Source organism: Nicotiana tabacum, chromosome 18 (assembly GCF_000715075.1).
Source record: "Nicotiana tabacum cultivar K326 chromosome 18, ASM71507v2, whole genome shotgun sequence".
NCBI classification, from domain to species: domain Eukaryota; kingdom Viridiplantae; phylum Streptophyta; class Magnoliopsida; order Solanales; family Solanaceae; genus Nicotiana; species Nicotiana tabacum.
The window spans coordinates 154,666,772-154,684,849 of NC_134097.1; the positions used below are offsets into that span (position 1 = coordinate 154,666,772).

Consider the following 18,078-nt stretch of genomic DNA (forward strand, 5'->3'; position numbering starts at 1 on the left):
AAATATTGTATTTCAAATTTTAGTATTTTATATAAGAATTAGGGGCGCTGAGGTGACATTGCCATGTGACTTTCACCTCATCAAATGTCTGTGCCACGTAGGATTGAATGTCCACCTTGGACAAACTTATCAGAAAAGGGGTATATTTGAACCAATAGTATTATGGCAGGGGTATATTTGGACCCAAAGTATAACGAAGACTATATTTAAACCTTTTCTCATAATACAGGGCATATATGGCCCTTTGCCGTATATGAGATACAGAAGAAGGATCGTATAGCTTGAAAACACCTACTGCAAGTTTTCTGTCATTCACCTTTTCAGGCAAGGACTAATCTGTTGCCTTATTTGTGAGATCATATATTTCTTCCATATCTTTCACATTTGAAGGTCTGGTATTATTCACAAGCTAATTTTCTTGGTAATCTACATAATAAGTCAAGATATGTCAGCTAGTAGTAGCAAACGTGGTAGCGTTGACATAGAGCCCGTTTGGATTGACTTAAAAAAATGGCTTTTAAGCACAAGTGCTTACAAGCAGCTTTTAAGTGCTAGAGCTTATTTTATAAATAAATAATTATCTGTTTGGATAAAAGTGCTGAAACTTAAAAAGAGCTGTTGAAGTGTTTGGCAAACAAGTACTAGTAAACACTTTTTCCTATTAAAGAGACAAAAATATCCTTAAAGGTGTTAACATTATAAAGGAGCTGATTAATACAATATATTTAATTATGAATTAATGCAAATAAAAAATAATTTATATTTTAACTTAATTTCAATTTAATTGATTACTTTAGATAATTTTTATAAATATAATTCTTGAATGCTCATTTTTCACCAGTTTCAATCAAGTAAACTTCCATAAAAGTCTCAACCTATTTAAAATGCCAAGTCGCTAAAGTTCAAACTCTCCATTTAACTGAAATGGAAACATAAAGTTAACTAACTGGCTAGGAATCATGAAATGTAGCTACTAAGCTGATGTTGTTAATCCTCAAAACCATAACTGAAGCACTCATGCAAGACAAGTAGCTAAGTTTTCATCAACTTCTTTTGTCAACCAATGGTATATATAAATAACAAAAACAAAAAAGAGAGAAGATGGGAGGAAATATAATTAATATTTCTGAAGACGTTAAAGTAGTATAAGAAACAGAAAAGCTTTAATTTTTTTATTTTTTTTTGCCGTGGTTTCTGGGCGATCGCTTTGCGAACCCGACTAGCTGTACCCACCAGGTCCCGCTGTTTCAAGGCAGGTCCACCACGGTTAGTTCCACGGGGCCCTGGAGACGCGACCGGTTTGTAAGCCTCCAGTGGCCCTGCTGGGGCTCGAACCGGCGACCTGAAGGACTTTGTCCTCAAGCCTTTACCAGCCGAGCTACCCCTCAGGGTTGAAAAGCTTTAATTAGTATTTCAAAATGAAGATGTAGCAGAGATGGAGAGGATTTGAGGAACGAAAGTCTTCAAAGTGAAGGAAATAAGAGAAGTACAATGTTTTAGTAGGTTTTATTTGACCGGGGATAATTTTGGTATTATAAAAACTTATTAGGGACAAGAGAATAATTTTATTGGTCAAACTAAAATGGCTTTTAAGCCAAAATGGAAAAAGTTGGGTCAGCCAACTTGTTGTTTTTGGCTTTTTAAAAGCATTTTTAGCTTTTTTTTTAAGCAGCTTTTTTGTTTGTCAAACACTCCAAAAATTTAAAAAGTGCTTAAAAGTAGTTTGATCAGCTTTTACTATATTGAAGTGATTAAGCGTATAGATCAAGATGTTGAGCGTGGTGCTACAGTCAGAGGCGGACCCAAGATTTGAGCGCAGCGCGGACCCACGATTTGAGCGCAACAAGGGCACCGTTATTGACATAGATATGTCAGCTAGTAATGGCAAAATCTGACATGTTAACTCCTTAAAAACTTAGTGACTTTGAGTTAGTGACTAAAAGGATGTTCAAAAATATCAAAAACTTAGTTTAATAGAATCAAGATTAAAGGCCTGAAGGCGGAAGAATTTTTGGAGTTTTTTATTACTGTTTTGAGATTTTTTTTATTGAATTACTTATTTTTATACATGTTAAGAAAATGGTGTTACTTATAAATTTAATTATCATGATAAAGAAGATGTTGAGCCTGGTGCTACAGCTGATTCATTAAGTGTTGAATACATAACTATAGACAACTTAGATCATGATAAGACAAAAATGCACAAATACGTGTATTTTCTTGCAATTATTACAAAAATGAACTGAAATGTGATTTTTAGTGTAAGGGTTGGGACTGCACGGCAAACACCAGTAGTGTAACAATGAATACTAGTGAAGAAACTAATAAATATTACAGTTGGACACTGCAACTAATTAGAGCAGTGATTAAATTCATATTTGTCTCTAGAGCTTGCTTCTTCCTTGAACTCTCTTACTGCAACTCTGTACAGCTCTGCACCATCTCTGTTCCATTCTTGCTGCTGTTCCTATGCAATACCGAGAGGGGTCACCGACACCCGTAAAGCTCGGCAAAATTTTTATATATATATATATATATATATATATATATATGTCTTTAGAAAATAGTGATATATTAATAGCGGACACCCTATATATAAAACAAATTTTTGTTGAATCCAAAAGACTTATGCTATAGAATGAGGGGTCACCGGTACATACCTGTAAAGTTCGGCAAAAATTCCATGTACATACATATATATGTCTTTAGAAAATAGTGATATATTAGTAGCGGACACCCTATGTACAAAATAGATTCTGTTTCTCTTAGCTCGAAGTTCTTCCACAGGGAGGCAAAAGAGATCAGCATCAGCGCGCATGGGCCAACCTAACCTGAAGCAGTTCACTGACCTACAGTTTTTGAGTAAAAATGAGCAAAATATCGATTAACTGAACTAGAAAAACAAACAGAAAACTGAAAGGTTGACTACCAAAAGTATTCGTTTAAATCATCATAGATCCTCCTTTGGGAATGCTTTGCTTTTCCTCTTCTGCTCCTAGCAGCTTCCTGAAAATGACAGAAAAGGGTGTAAAATTGATTTTCCCTCAAGTTCTATACAACAACAATAACAACGACCCAGTAAAATTCCATAAGTGGGGTCTTGGGAAGGTAGCATTACCCCGATGGGACAGAGAGACTGTTTCCGATAGACCCTCGGCTTCCCTTCAAGTTCTAAAGAAAGGTAAAATACCACAACTGATTTTTTTTTTTAATACAATAGATTGGAGAGGAACAAATAGCTCTGAAATGCATGTAATACCCGTGCAATCACTTCATCAATAGGAGTAACAATTTTTCGAAAGAAAGCCTCCTCCTCCCCTCCGTAAGCTGGCTTAATATTTTCACCGGTAATGGGACTAACATTGCCAGCAAGCAGCAAATTTGGTCTGTCAAGAAAAGCGATCAAAGTTGGTCGCCAAACTGCCGAAAATAATAAAAAAATATTTGAAATATATTAGCGACCAAAGTTGGTCTCTATTTGGCCGCAAATTTAGTCAAATTGTTGACTGGACTGGTCAGACTTGCTTGGTCAAATATATACTGAGATTAGCGACCAATATTGGTCGCTAAAGTGGGACCCACATTAAATTTGTTAATAATTTTATTATTATTTTATAAAACTTATAAAATATAAATATATATAATTTAAAACTTGCGACCAACGTTGGTCGCTAATTGAAGGATAAGTTGATAGCGACCAACATTGGTCGCTAACATGGGACCCAGTTATAATATTTTAATAAATATATATTTATTTAAAAAAAATTAAAATATAAATAAATATAATTCAAAAGCTAGCGACCAAAGTTGGTCGCTTAATGAAATAGAGACCAACGTTGGTCGCCAATGTGGGACCCAGTTCTAACGTTTAACAATTTTTATTATTAATTTAAATATTATATAAAATATAAATAAATCTGATTAAAATTTAGTGACCAAATTTGGTCGCTAAATTAAATTCATGTACTGTTAGTGACCAACTTTGGTCGCTAAATTAAATTCATTTACAGTTAGCGACCAAAGTTGGTCTCTATATGGTCAAAATTAAAAATCACTTTTGTATTTACTATGTAAATAATATAAATGTAAGTCGTTAACACTTTTGTAATACAAGGGATTAATAGTACTACGAAGCGGGCGTGTGTGTCTATATATATAATATATATATACTTACGCTATATACTATGCACTAAGTATAAGTGTATTAAGTAATACTGTATCGAATATAGCTTATATATATAATATATGTACTTACGCTATACTATGCACTAAGTATAAGTGTATTAGGTAATACTGTATCGAATATAGCTTATATATATATAATATATGTACTTACGCTATACTATGCACTAAGCATAAGTGTATTAGGTAATACTGTATCGCGGGCGTGTGTGTCTATATATATAATATATATATACTTACGCTATATACTATGCACTAAGTATAAGTGTATTAGGTAATACTGTATCGAATATAACAACTTATATATATAATATATGTACTTACGCTATACTATGCACTAAGTATAAGTGTATTAGGTAATACTGTATCGAATACAGCTTATATATATAATATATGTACTTACGCTATACTATGCACTAAGTATAAGTGTATTAGGTAATACTGTATCGAATACAGCTTATATATATAATATATGTACTTACGCTATACTATGCACTAAGTATAAGTGTATTAGGTAATACTATATCGAATACAACTTATATATATATAATATATGTACTTACGCTATACTATGCACTAAGTATAAATGTATTAGGTAATACTGTATCGAATATAGCTTATATATATATATATATATATATATATATATATATATAATATGTACTTACGCTATACTATGCACTAAGTATAAGTGTATTAGGTAATACCGTATCGAATATAGCTTATATATATATAATATATATACTTACGCTATACTATGCACTAAGTATAGACTGTTTGACCAAAATAGCGACCAACGTTGGTCGCCATTTTTGACCGTTTGACCAAAAGGCGACCAAAGTTGGTCGCTTTTGTAGGATATATATATATATATATATATATATATATATATATATATATATATATATAAAAGAGGAAAATAATTATTTTATTTATTTATTTTCAAATATAGCGACCAAAGTTGGTCGCCATTTTGGTCAAACGGTCAAAAATGGCGACCAACGTTGGTCGCTATTTTGGTCAAACAGTCAAAAATAATTTGGCTACCAAAATAGCTATTTTTTTTAACAGGAGCCAAAACGGGTTTCAGGTCCATTCTTTCAAAATTATTCCTCAAATTAAAATCTTTCTCCTCTAACACTCAAAACCCCATCCCCCCTCCGACTTCCAGCAGCAGCGACGCCCCCGCCACCGACGACCCCTGACGGCAGCAGCAAATTCCGACGACCTCCACTCCCAAGGTTATTTTCTCTCTCCTTTCTTTTATTTTTCCGAAAAACAGTGATTTTAGGGGTTCAATTCCAATATATTAGGGTTCAAAGTTATATATTATTTGTTCAACTATGTTTAGTTCAAAGTTAATTCCATGTTAGGGTTTAATTTCTCCATGTTAGGGTTCAATTTCTCCATGTTAGGGTTCAATTTCTCCATGTTATATATTATTTGCAATTTTTAGGGTTCTTATTAATACTTTTAGGGTTCAAATAAATTAACTATTTAGGTAGACTAATTTATATATGGGGTTAAATTTCATTTTATGAAGCAACAATAATAGGATATGAATTGAACTTTTAGTTAACTAAAAAAAAGATTAGGCTATGAATTAACTAATTTAATTTGTTCTTGCTTTATTTAAATAGATAGAACATTGTTCTTGGATGTACAATAGGAATTATCCTAATCGGCGGAGATTGCGGGAGGATTTTGTAGAAGGGGTTGAGGACTTTATTAGACATTCAATGTCACTTCCGCCATACATAAAAGAAGGAGTAATTAGGTGCCCTTGTGTTAAGTGCGATTGTATGAAGTTTGGAAAACCGGAGGAAGTTAAGGTTCATCTTTATATGGTGGGGTTTATAGCGAATTACTTTGTGTGGACTAATCATGGAGAGATGGATGGTAGCCATGAGATATTTCATAACATGGTTGTTGGTGAAAGTAGTAGGTCGAGGGAGAATAGAAATAGTGATTCCAGAATTCATGATATGGTTGCGAATGCTTTTGGAATGCACTTTGGGGGTGAGCCCAACGAAAATGTTGAACAAAGTCCTAATGATGAAGCAAGACATTTTTATGAACAGTTAGAGGAAGCTAGTCGTCCACTACGTGAAGGACGTCCGCACTCTGAGTTGTCTGTTGCAGTTAGATTACTAAGTATCAAATTTGATTGGAATATTTCTCAAGCAGCCATGGATTCTTTCATTGACCTTATGCGTGAACTAGTTGACGAGGAAATCGAATTACCTGGTGATTTCTATAAGGCAAAAAGATTAGTTTCTAAGTTAGGACTTTCGTCAATGAGAATTGATTGTTGTGAATATGGTTGCATGTTATATTATAAAGATGATGCAAATTTAAGCAGTTGTAAATTTTGCGGAAAGTCTCGTTTCAAGAGGCTTTCCAGCGGGAAGATGGTCGCTATCAAGGCGATGCATTATTTACCTCTTATACCTAGGCTAAAGAGGTTATATGCGTCGATGAGTTCTGCTCCTCATATGAGATGACACTTTGAAAATAGAAGACCACCTGGTGTTATGTGCCATCCTTCAGATGGAGGAGCTTGGAAACACTTTGATAGGACATATCCATATTTTGCTAGTGAACCAAGGAACATTCGGTTAGGTCTGTGTGCGGATGGTTTCACGCCTTTTTCTGTATCTGTGACACCGTATTCATGTTGGCCTGTCTTTCTTACACCTTATAATCTACCACCCAAGTTGTGCATGACTAGTCCATATATATTCTTAAATTGTATTATCCCCGGTCCACGTAATCCGAAAAGTTTGATAGATGTATATTTGCAACCTTTGATTGATGAGCTAAAACAATTGTGGTACGATGGTGTTGAAACATATGACATATCAACCAAGCAGAATTTCAATTTGCGTGCTAATTTAATGTGGACAATTAATGATTTTCCTGCGTATGGAATGTTGTCTGGGTGGATGACTGCTGGGAAACAAGCTTGTCCTTACTGCATGGAAAATAGTAAAGCGTTCACTTTGAAACATGGCCGAAAGCAATCATGGTTTGATTGTCATCGTCAATTCTTGCCTGAGGGTCATGAGTTTAGAAGGATGAAAAATGCTTTCAAAAAGAATAAACTGGAATATGATTATCCACCTCCGATACTTTCAGGTGATGAAATTTGGGAGAGGGTCCAGAACTTCAGTAAAGTTACTGAAGTTCCACCGCATAGATTCCTCGAATATGGTGTTACTCATAATTGGACCAAACAGAGTATATTTTGGGAGTTGCCTTATTGGAAGGATAATCTTCTCCGTCACAACCTTGATGTCATGCATATTGAGAAGAATTATTTTGACAATTTGTTCAACACAGTGATGGATGTTAAAGGTAAGACAAAGGATAACCCGAAGGCTAGAATGAACTTACAAGAATATTGCAGGCGGCCTGAATTACACTTGCAGACAGCAAACAATGGCAAGTTATTCAAGCCCAAAGCAAGTTACACATTCACTTTGGAGGAAAGACGACAGATTTGTGATTGGGTAACGAAATTGAAGATGCCTGAGGGTTATGCGTCGAATTTTGAGAAAAAAGTTGATATGGAGGTAGGGAAGTTGAGCCATTTGAAAAGTCATGACTGTCATGTTTTCATGGAGACCTTAATGCCTATTGCGTTTTCTGGTTTGCCTGAAAGAATCTGGAAACCCATCACTGAGATTAGTTTGTTTTTCAAAGACTTGTGTTCTTCCACATTAAGGGAAGAAAACCTACGCCGGATGGATCAGAACATTCATATAACTTCGGGTAAGATGGAAAAGATATTTCCATGTGGTTTTTTTGATGTGATGGAACACCTTCCAATCCACCTTGTACACGAGGCATGACTTGGAGGGCCTGTTCAATGCAGATGGATGTATCCCTTTGAGAGGTAATATTATAGTCCATATATAATTTTCTGTTTTATTTGAATGTTCTTGGCTAACCTGAAATTATGTAGGACAATTGGCAAATGTAAACAATTTGTTAAGCAGAGGAATAGAATTGAAGGATCTATATGCGAAGCTTATCTTGCAAAGGAAACTGCTCATTTTTGTTCTTATTATTTTGAGAGCAACGTGCCATGTGCTAGGAATAGGCCCAACAAGCACACGGTCGACCTTACGAATGATCCATTATATCCGCCTATGTCCATATTCAATCAACCAGACCGATGTTCTAAGGATGGTAGAAAGAGAATTTTGAGTGATATGGAGTTCAAGTCAACTACACTTCATGTATTGCTAAATTGTCCCGAAGTAGTACCATTTCTCAAGTAAGTATTGATTTAATAGTTATCAAAATATAAAATTTACTGTGATTACATCTCAATGCAACTACTAAAAATATTTGATGTGTCACAGTCACTTCGTGGGTCAATTTGGCCAAAATGCTGTATATACGGCATTTCATAGGTGGTTCAAACAATTTGTAAGTATATCCTTAAAATATTCTAACACTATGGAGGTAAACAATGTCTGGAAGTTATGCTAACTTATGAATTTTGTTAACAATATGTAGGTAAATGATCCAAATAATGGTGTAAATCAATTTTTGAAAGATATATCTTGGGGACCTGGGGTTGAGGTCACAACATATTCCAAGTACGTTGTGAATGGTTATAAGTTTCATACAGAGGGTTGCTCTAAAAATAAAAAAAGCAACAACAGTGGGGTGTGGGTTCAAGGTGGTGATGACAACCAAGTTGGAGATATTGATTATTATGTTGTGCTCAAAGAAATAATAGAACTAGAATATTCAGGTAAACCATTTAAGAAAATTATTCTCTTTAGATGCAAGTGGTTTGACCCAAATCCAACAAGAGGTACGAGAGTACACAATCAATACAACATAATTGAGGTTAATCATACGAGGGAGTATGATCGCTATGATCCTTTCATAATTGCACATATTGTTAGGCAAGTGTATTATGCTCCTTATCCATTTTGGCGGAATAAGTCCGATTGGTGGGTTATAATCAAAACTAAGCCTGTAGTGGTAGGGTCGAAGTCGAGAATGTGTTGGATGTTGCATATAAAAACGACATCTCCAGTGTTCACCAAATAGTGGACGAACTTTTAGAAAATGATTTGGAACATCCTGAACACATATTGGAAGAAGTTGATATAAATGAAGTAAGAATTATAGAAAACGAGGAAGAAGAATCAACTGATGAAGCTCAAACTAGTGAGGAAGAAGAATTCTCTGACGAGGAAGAAGAATTCTCTGACGAGGAAGAATACGTCGATGAGCTTTAAAAAGTTGGTTTCTTCGATAACTCTCGTTTATTGATAGTTTTGTTATATGTTTCAATCTAAATATGTATTATATTATGCAGATGACATGCAAGGGTCGAGGTAACAATGAAGGTAGTGGTTCTTAGGGTCGAGAAAAGGTTAGGAAGCAAAAGAGGAGGGTAGAAGATACTACTCATCAATCTTTTCCACCATCTTCTGATTTGCCTATCACTATGCCACAACCTCTACCTCATGGCTATACTGATCTGCCATAGCATCACCAGCCCTACACCTTCGTGCAGACCCCGGGTGTTTCTTCACAGGGCCATCGGACTGTGCGTCCGACATATAGTCCACCTGCCTCACTACCACGTGGATCCCACCCAGCAGCATCACATGGATCGCATCGATCCATGTCACAACCACATGGATCGCAACCATCAGTGTCACAGCCAGTCGGGTCACAGCCACTCGGGTCACAACAGTCAGTATCACAGCCACGTGCGATCCGTGCAGCTATGTCGCAGTCACAGGGATCACATCTATCGTCATCAGCGACTCCACCTATTGGAGGCCTTCGCTTGCGGGATAGTAGCTCTGACCCCCCTACTCCTTCCACACATGCCTCTGATACACATGTTTCGGACGATGATGCTGATGTTGCTACTGCTTCTGACGAGGAGGTGCATTATGATCAGTATGGCAGGATCATCATAGTCCCTGAGGGTGATGGGTAAGAGTTATTTGTTATTTCTATGTTTATTTTTTTGTACAGTTTTTACTAAGATATTAATTTGTTTTATTTATTAAATTGCAGGTTCCTCCCGAGTAATATTACTACGAGGATAATCACCAAAGCAACCAGAAAGCTTTATGATGCCCCTTATGCGTCTTGGCGTGAATTCCCATTCTCACTGAAGGAGGCAATTTTCAATGAATTTAGGTATAAATGTTTTTTTAAGCAGTATAATTATTTATATTTATGATATTTCCATATAATATTTAACTTTTGAAATACAGAGCAAGTGTGTATGGGAACACCAGTATAGCGCGGACGTGGCTGCAAATTTTAATCTCAAAGCTCGCAAGCGGTTGTCGCATTCTTTCTCCATAGCTAGACAGCTGAACCAGAAGCCTGGCTGGTTGCTTCAAGAGTTTTGGGATGATTTGCAAAGGCAATGGCTTACTGCAGAGTTCTTACAGAAGAGCGAAAAGGGAAAGAAAGCTCGCGCATCTGAGAAGGGAGGATCATTGTACACTGGAGGTGCGGTCAGCCAGAGGACAATAAAAAGAAGAATGATACGTAATTGCTTAATTTATTTTAATTTTCAAAGTATATCTATTCTATTTATTAATTAAAATTTATGAGTTTTCAGGAAAAGAAGTTGGGTTGTCCGATGAACCAAGATGAGCTATTCAGGGAGACTCATATTGTGAAGAAGAAGAAAGAGACGGATCAAGAAAGGTGGGTCGAGGGACGTGCCTCGACTGTACATGTAAGTTTTCACTTTTCATTAAGTATTTTCATTTACTTTTATATAAATTTTGAAATACTAATTCAATTTACTTTTTCTTATAGGATCGCTTCAGAGTTGAAGCTGAGGAATTCATACGCAGCCAGCCACCTAATGAGTCGGGCGCGCCATTCCAACTTTCGGCCGAGGATGTTGAAAGACTATGGACGCGGGCTGCAGGCGGTCCAAAATGGGGGAAGGTATACGGCCTTCCTACTAAGACATTCCATCGCTATAGGTGTGGAATGCAAGGAATAGGGACTTCCTCGCAAGCCGAGCAACTTGATGGGGAGAGCCTCTCCGCTATGCGGGAGACTGTGACAAAGCTCACATCCGAGCTAGAAGCGTCCAAGGAAAGAGAAAAGCTTAGAGATGCTCAGTATATTGGCGTGGTCGCTCAGTGCCAGAGCATGCAAGAGCAGATCAAAAATCTCCTAACTGGATCTTTTTCGATTCCCCGGTCTCGGCCATCATCGCCAGAGGCTGCCCGTCTCCGTGCTCGTTCGTCCCGTCCTCCAAGTGGTCGTTCCTCCCGTCCTCCCCGTGATCATTCTTCCCGTCATCGACAAGTAGACCCTTCTCAATACCGTGATGATGATGAAACTTCATCAGACGGTGATGATAATGATGTACCAAACAATGAATGAATTTTAGACAATTTGAACTAGACAAATACAATTTGTTTTCCATTGGGTTGTAATAAGAGTTAACTTAGTTTGGTAGTTCTATTGAAATTTACACTTTCTTGGTTTTAATGTAGCTTTTAATGTTGTTTTTGTGTTGTTGTTGTTGTTGTTGTTGGGTTGTTGTTTGGTATTGTTATTGGAATTGTTGTTTGAATTGTTGTTGTTATTGCTTGTTAGGGTTTTGGTATGACTGGCAGGTGGTGTAGCTGCCAAAACAGGCAGTCTCTGCCAAAATAATACACAGAAAAGCGACCAAAGTTGGTCTCTATTTGGTCGCTTTTCATGTTAAAAAAAATAATTTTCTGGAGAATAGCGACCAACGTTGGTCGCTATTTACCCAGATTTCTACAAAAAGCGACCAAACTTGGTCGCTATTTCATTAAAAAAATAAAATTTCTGGTGATATAGCGACCAAAGTTGGTCGCTAATATTTAAAAATAAATTAAATTCATGTATTTAGGGACCAAAGTTGGTCGCTAGTTTAATAAAATAAATAAATAATTGAATAAAAAAGCGACCAACTTTGGTCTCTAGTTTCCAGATTTTAAAATATAATATTTGGATTAGAGACCAAAGTTGGTCGCTTTTTAATGATTAATAATAAATAAATAAATAACGTATTTTATATTTAAAGACCAACTTTGGTCGCCAAATTTATATTATTAAATTAATAAAGCGACCAAAGTTGGTCTCTATAGTCAATATCCGGAAAAATTGGTCCATTTAGCTTAGCGACCAACTTTAGTCCCTAAATATAAATATTTCACCACAGCAGCTGAGAAGCTGACGGATAAAAGCAAACATATGGTGTCAATTAAAATGGAATGTACCATGGTAATCTTATTTTATTTAAGAAAATTACTCTTCTAGATTTATGAAAATACTTTCAACTGTTAACCAAAGAAAGTTTTCATGACAAAGAACAATGCGATAAAAGATATTGCCATGAAACTACAAGCGTACATCTCTGCTATCATCCAAAGAATCCAGCAACAAAGAATTCCCATTAATTACATCAATGTTGATTTTGCACTTTTCTTTGTGATAAATGCATAAAAGCAACATAAAAAAGAATCTCTATGTTCTTCAAAACATTGACTCAGACTTCAAGAAACATTAAAAACCTATCCACTAAATTCATAAAACATGAGTAATTTAAAAGCTTACGTGATGGTAAAAATAGCATAGGCATTCAGGCATGAATCTTAAATTTGCAGCTTCCCCCCATATGAGAAGATGTAATCCCATGTATAATAATTTACGCTGCTGTACTTCCTGTGGTATGGTTGGCAACCTGCAAATTTTGACAATTAAGGAAAGATCAGCATATACAAAAGAAAGATGAGCTTAATTTGCTAAGTCTTCGGCTCTTTTCTACAGACGAACACATCTACGAGAGATGCTAAAGGAAGCTACGGATACACGTTATCCTGTTCTGAAGGACAAAGCATCAAAGCTGCAGACTTTTATATAATGTCTACTTCGATAGATAACAATCAATAAAATAAGATGTTAGATGAAAGTTTAAGGTATATTAGCTGTTTTTCTAAAAAGCTGAATTTCACTTCCAGTGTTAATGTCTGAAGGCAGTAGGACATAACCATTTCAAAAATTTAAAGAGAAGCTCCTCACCATAAACTGCTTTTCCTGTCCAAATATTTGCACCATTTCTTGTAGTTTTTGAAAAGCTTCTTCATGGCTTCATTCAGAGCACGCTCATCCAACTACACAGAACAAAACAACGAACGAGGAAAATTTTTTTTAGCAGTTGAGGAAAGTTTTTGATCACTCATCAATAACAGAAAGCAGTATCTTGTCCCAAACCTTTGGTTGCTGGTCAGGCTTTGGATACTGGCGTATGTGTATATTTGCAAGTAGCAAAATGAGATGCTCCCTTTGATTTGCAACATTATCTTTCTGAGAAGCAATAGACAAAAGAAAAGAGCTCATTAAAGCATATATTTCCATCCTAACCGAGATAAACTTTCTAACCTCAAAAGATGTATGAAATAGCAAGTAAAAACAACAATAAAAGGAAACTGCTCTACCTGAAATCCAAACATAGCTTGAAGCCAATCAAGAATATCTTCATCTTTCTTCTTCTTGTAATTGTTGGGCCATGGAAGACCACTCGTATTTTGGAGAGCGTAAACAGCAGCTCGAATCTGTAAAGGAGGAAAAAAGAGTTGTTAAAGCAATAAGTGGAAAAGGAAAGGCAAAGGTAAAGAAATGCCTATAGCTGGAAATCCTGTTTGCGAATACAAACCTTTGGAAATCTCATAATTGTCTGATTAACACTATCAGGATCCAAAGGAAGATTATTATAGGAGAAAAAAATCTGTGTCTTCCCAGCAACTTTATCATGAGCTTTCAAAATCTGAGTAATGGACAATCAATAATCCGCCACATACAAAGAAAACAATGTTATAAACAAGGAAAAGCTGGAGGTTGTAAAGTCAGCAGAAACAGAAGGTTTAATAATCATTTCTCCTTGAAAATTACTTTCATTCTCACCTCAAGATCGGTTTCTACTACTTGCGCCCGGTAAACCTCAAAGAGTACATTTTCAGTTTGGTATGCCTTGGTAAGTTGTGCACTGGAAAATTTTTAAGAAGATGAGATAAACAACTTTCAGTATAAACTAAAAGCGAGAAAGAGAGCACTACGAGAAGGCACAATAAATCTCTAACAAGGGTGCAAAAGACCCACCGGTCTGCTTTCTCAGCATCATTTTGCAAATCTTGAATGTACTGTTTGTAGTAATGCCAGTAAAAGCTCTGCATTTCACGTGCATCACTTTTTGTAACCCTTCCAATCAAGGTTGGATCATTTTCCTGAAAAGTAAATTTGTTACAGACTTACATGAATTACAAATGGGCACAAACATATCTCAGGTCTACAATTAGAACTGATTAATGATCACTCACAAAGCAGAAAGCAAGAAATATAGCATGCTTGATAAGCAAATATTGGACAAGGAAAGAATCCATGCTTGACCACTTACCCTTTCAAGCTGCCATTGGAGGGATGTTTTAAAATGCCGAACACCACGTCCACTAGAAGTGGCATCTAACCGATGAGCTTTCTCAAAAGCATAAAACCGACCTACAACCAGAGTAATGATGTCTGAACCTTAGAATAGAGAACTAGAAAGGATGTTTGTACAAGATCATGTCCACGATCAGAATTTGACAATAACAAGATGGACAAAATCAATCATAGTAAGGTCACAATTTCCAAATATACTAGACTTATTTTCCTCTTTAGTTATTCGCATTTTGGAAACCTTTACCCAAACTTCATCGTATTTCAACTAATACTTAAACGTTTTACCTAACTCCAACATCTCGTAGTAATGCTGTCAAAAGGTGGTTGCCTAATTTGAAGGACAGAGTAAAAGTAAAACCTTGATGCCCTCCTAGTCTAATTTGAAGCTTGGTTAGTCCGCATACTAATAAGGTACGGTTGATGGCTTGATACAGGTCTGTCCCCCCCCCCTCCCCTCCCTCCCCCCCCAAAAAAAAAAAACAAAAAAAACAAATCTGAAACATAGAGAACAGAAATACCATTCTTATGGTATGATGAGTGACCCCTGCTTCAAGTACAAATCCTAAACATTAACATTCCAAAAGTGGGCATATTATTTGACTATCAGTAGATGCCATCAGTTTGCAGCTAGCATTGTCTGGCTGAGAGTTACTCACAAAAATCGTAGCAAACTCACTCAAACAACATTCTGAAGGTACACATGCCCATGAAGTTGAGTCTGTGAGTTCAATTTTTTGTAATCTTTGAGTTCTTAACTTTAAAGCATTATAACTTGTCAAAAGAATGACTCTTTGTTAGTTGAATCATTAAATGGGATAAGAAAAATTCTTATCTGAGATAATATTCTTTTCCATCAAACTTATAATAAGAAATAAAGGGAGCACTAGAGCAGCTACGTGCTTCTCTCCCAGTAATCACGTTAACAAAGTGACTTAGACTATTTAGATTACAAGTAAAGGTTCAACAGTCAATAATGATGCTTAATCAGACAGCAACAGTAAGATCCAAGCACTCTTAGTTTCAGGAACTCACATAGATATGCAACACGGGGGTTGCTGGGCTCAACTTCATTGGCAACACGAAGAATAGGAGCAATCTCCACCAGAGACGATGGAACCACTTCATTATCAATCATTGACTCCCCAATGTTCCCCATCGTCTGTGTCTCTGTTATACGCCGCTGCAGTGACAGCTCCGCCCCCCTCTTGACGCCATTATAATTAACTTTCACACCCTTATTTTCGCTTAAAAGGTCTGAACATAAATTCAATGCGCAATCACATTAGCATCAGGTAATAAAATTAAAAGCCTAAAAAGAACACAAACAAATAACTGAAACTACATCAAGTGATTTCACGGGCATTAAGTGAAAATGAGATCGTATCGTATTGTTACTTTAATTACGATGTTTGTTTTAGTTGTTACTTAAATTTTATTGTATCGTATCGTTAAATTCATCGTACGTAACGACGAAACGTGTCACTTTATGTACAGGGGCGGATGCACGCTTCCTCAAGCGTCGTCGGAAAATTTTACTAAATATATGTATTAATACTGTACGGAAACGGATAAGTAAGAAAAAATGACACCACTTGACATAAATTGTGCCTTGCTGTGTTGGTTTTGTGCTTGATTTTGCTCTAAGAGGTCAAAGGTTCAAATCTCAACTAGCACATTTTTCTTTTGTAAATATTTGAGAGAACCTTTGTAGTTAAAAATTGTGATTAAGTAGAATTGAATTCAAAATCTTTTTTAACTTAAGACTCAACAAAACCAATAAACTAAGGTTATTTCTTGTCTAAAAGTATGATAATCAAAGTAACATTTCAGTTCTTCTATAAATTTCGACACCGCTTACAAAAATTCATGCATACGCCCCTGTTTATGTAACGACCGATTTTGGTATGGTTGCGTCGTTACCTTGTCTTTTTCCCTCATCTCACCCTTCATTATTATTAAATAATTTTATTTTATCATTTACCCTACCTTTTATATAATAAATTTATCCCGTATCATAATTTTTCTTTGTAATATTGCAAGTTTATTCTTCATATTGCTGGTGTGTGATATCATGAAACAACAACAAACGATACAATCTATCCAAACATTGCATTCATCAAACGATACAGTACAATACAATACGATATGATATATTATGAAACGGTGTGTAACAACCATCCAAACAAGCTGTTAAGAAAACACAAGAACGTACAGAAAAATACAATACACAGACAGCTTATACATACAAAAGAAAAAAAAAATTTACTGCAAAAGAACACATCTTGCAAATCTATTAACATCCAAAAACACCAAAAAGAAACACAGTTTTATAATCAAAACACCCAAAAATAAATAAAAAAGACACCCAAAAACAGAAAAAGGTGAAAGAGAGAACAGTACATATACAGAGCAAGATAGGCACCTAGTATTCAGCAAGGAAGCAGAAAACACCAGGATTAAGCAAAGTAAAGAAAACTGAAGAGAGCTACCCTTTCTTTGTTATCTCAAAAATAATGATCAAGATTCTTAATCAATAAAAAAGATTAAATTTTTACCAGCACATGCATTAGCATAAATCAACAAATATACAGAAAACAAATACACCCACATACAACAGGATTTAGCAATTACCATTGTTTGTAGTGATCAAGATTTTAAATAAATTAATGAAAACAATAAATTTTGTATAAAGATTCAAAAGAGAGAACAGTACATAGAAAGAGCAAGATGGGTATTTAGAGTTGAGAAAAATAAGCAGATGAGAAAAGGATTTAGCAAAGTAAAGAAGTGCATTTTACCTTTGATAGTTAGTTGAAGAATGAGGAAAAGCAAAAGGTGGAAAGTTGAAGAGAATGAGCAAAACAAAAACTAGAGAGCGACAGGGAGAGAGAGAGATATAGTGGAGTTTTTGGGGAGGCTGAAACTTAGCAAGAAAGAAACCAAAAATGGTGATGAGGGAGAACCAACGTTAAATTAAGTAAATCAAAATATGGTTAGTGGGAGCCCTTTTTTCTTGATTACCTTTGTTGTTTATTAATGGAAGCTAAAAAGGCACTTCTTTTTCACAATTCGAAGATTCCTTCTCTATGAAGGTTCCTTTATCAACTCCTTGCATGCATAACTTCATTTGATTTTTCAGAACTCAGGATGTCAGTTTTATCTATATATTTTCTTATTCCACATATTCTATCCCGCATAAAAAGAATACATATTTTTTTCGCATAACTTAAGTGTGGTTTGATACCACCAAACAAATTTTGCATCACATAGCGCGCAATTATTATTCTTATGTGTCCAATGTAATGTTGTATCATTTTATACTGGGATTAGTTATACCATACATTAATCAACCAAATGACCCCTAAGTTACATGGAGTATCAAAAATCGTTACAAGCACACACACA

At 35.6% G+C, this 18,078-nt stretch overlaps 1 protein-coding gene across 1 annotated transcript; it reads right to left on the reverse strand.

The window, feature by feature from the left end:
• Window positions 1-2,199: 2,199 nt before the first annotated feature.
• LOC107818703 (callose synthase 3-like) lies at window positions 2,200-17,431 on the reverse strand. Its single transcript, XM_075237542.1, has 14 exons — window positions 17,305-17,431; window positions 15,706-15,927; window positions 14,630-14,730; window positions 14,335-14,459; window positions 14,140-14,221; window positions 13,892-14,002; window positions 13,674-13,790; window positions 13,450-13,542; window positions 13,258-13,349; window positions 12,793-12,919; window positions 3,260-3,386; window positions 2,930-3,006; window positions 2,661-2,849; window positions 2,200-2,467 (listed from the first exon to the last, which is right to left on the reverse strand). The coding sequence occupies exons 2-11, from the start codon at window positions 15,827-15,829 to the stop codon at window positions 3,357-3,359; spliced, it is 1,002 nt and encodes a 333-aa protein (XP_075093643.1). The 5' UTR covers window positions 15,830-15,927; window positions 17,305-17,431; the 3' UTR covers window positions 2,200-2,467; window positions 2,661-2,849; window positions 2,930-3,006; window positions 3,260-3,356.
• Between the last annotated feature and the right edge of the window lie 647 nt (window positions 17,432-18,078).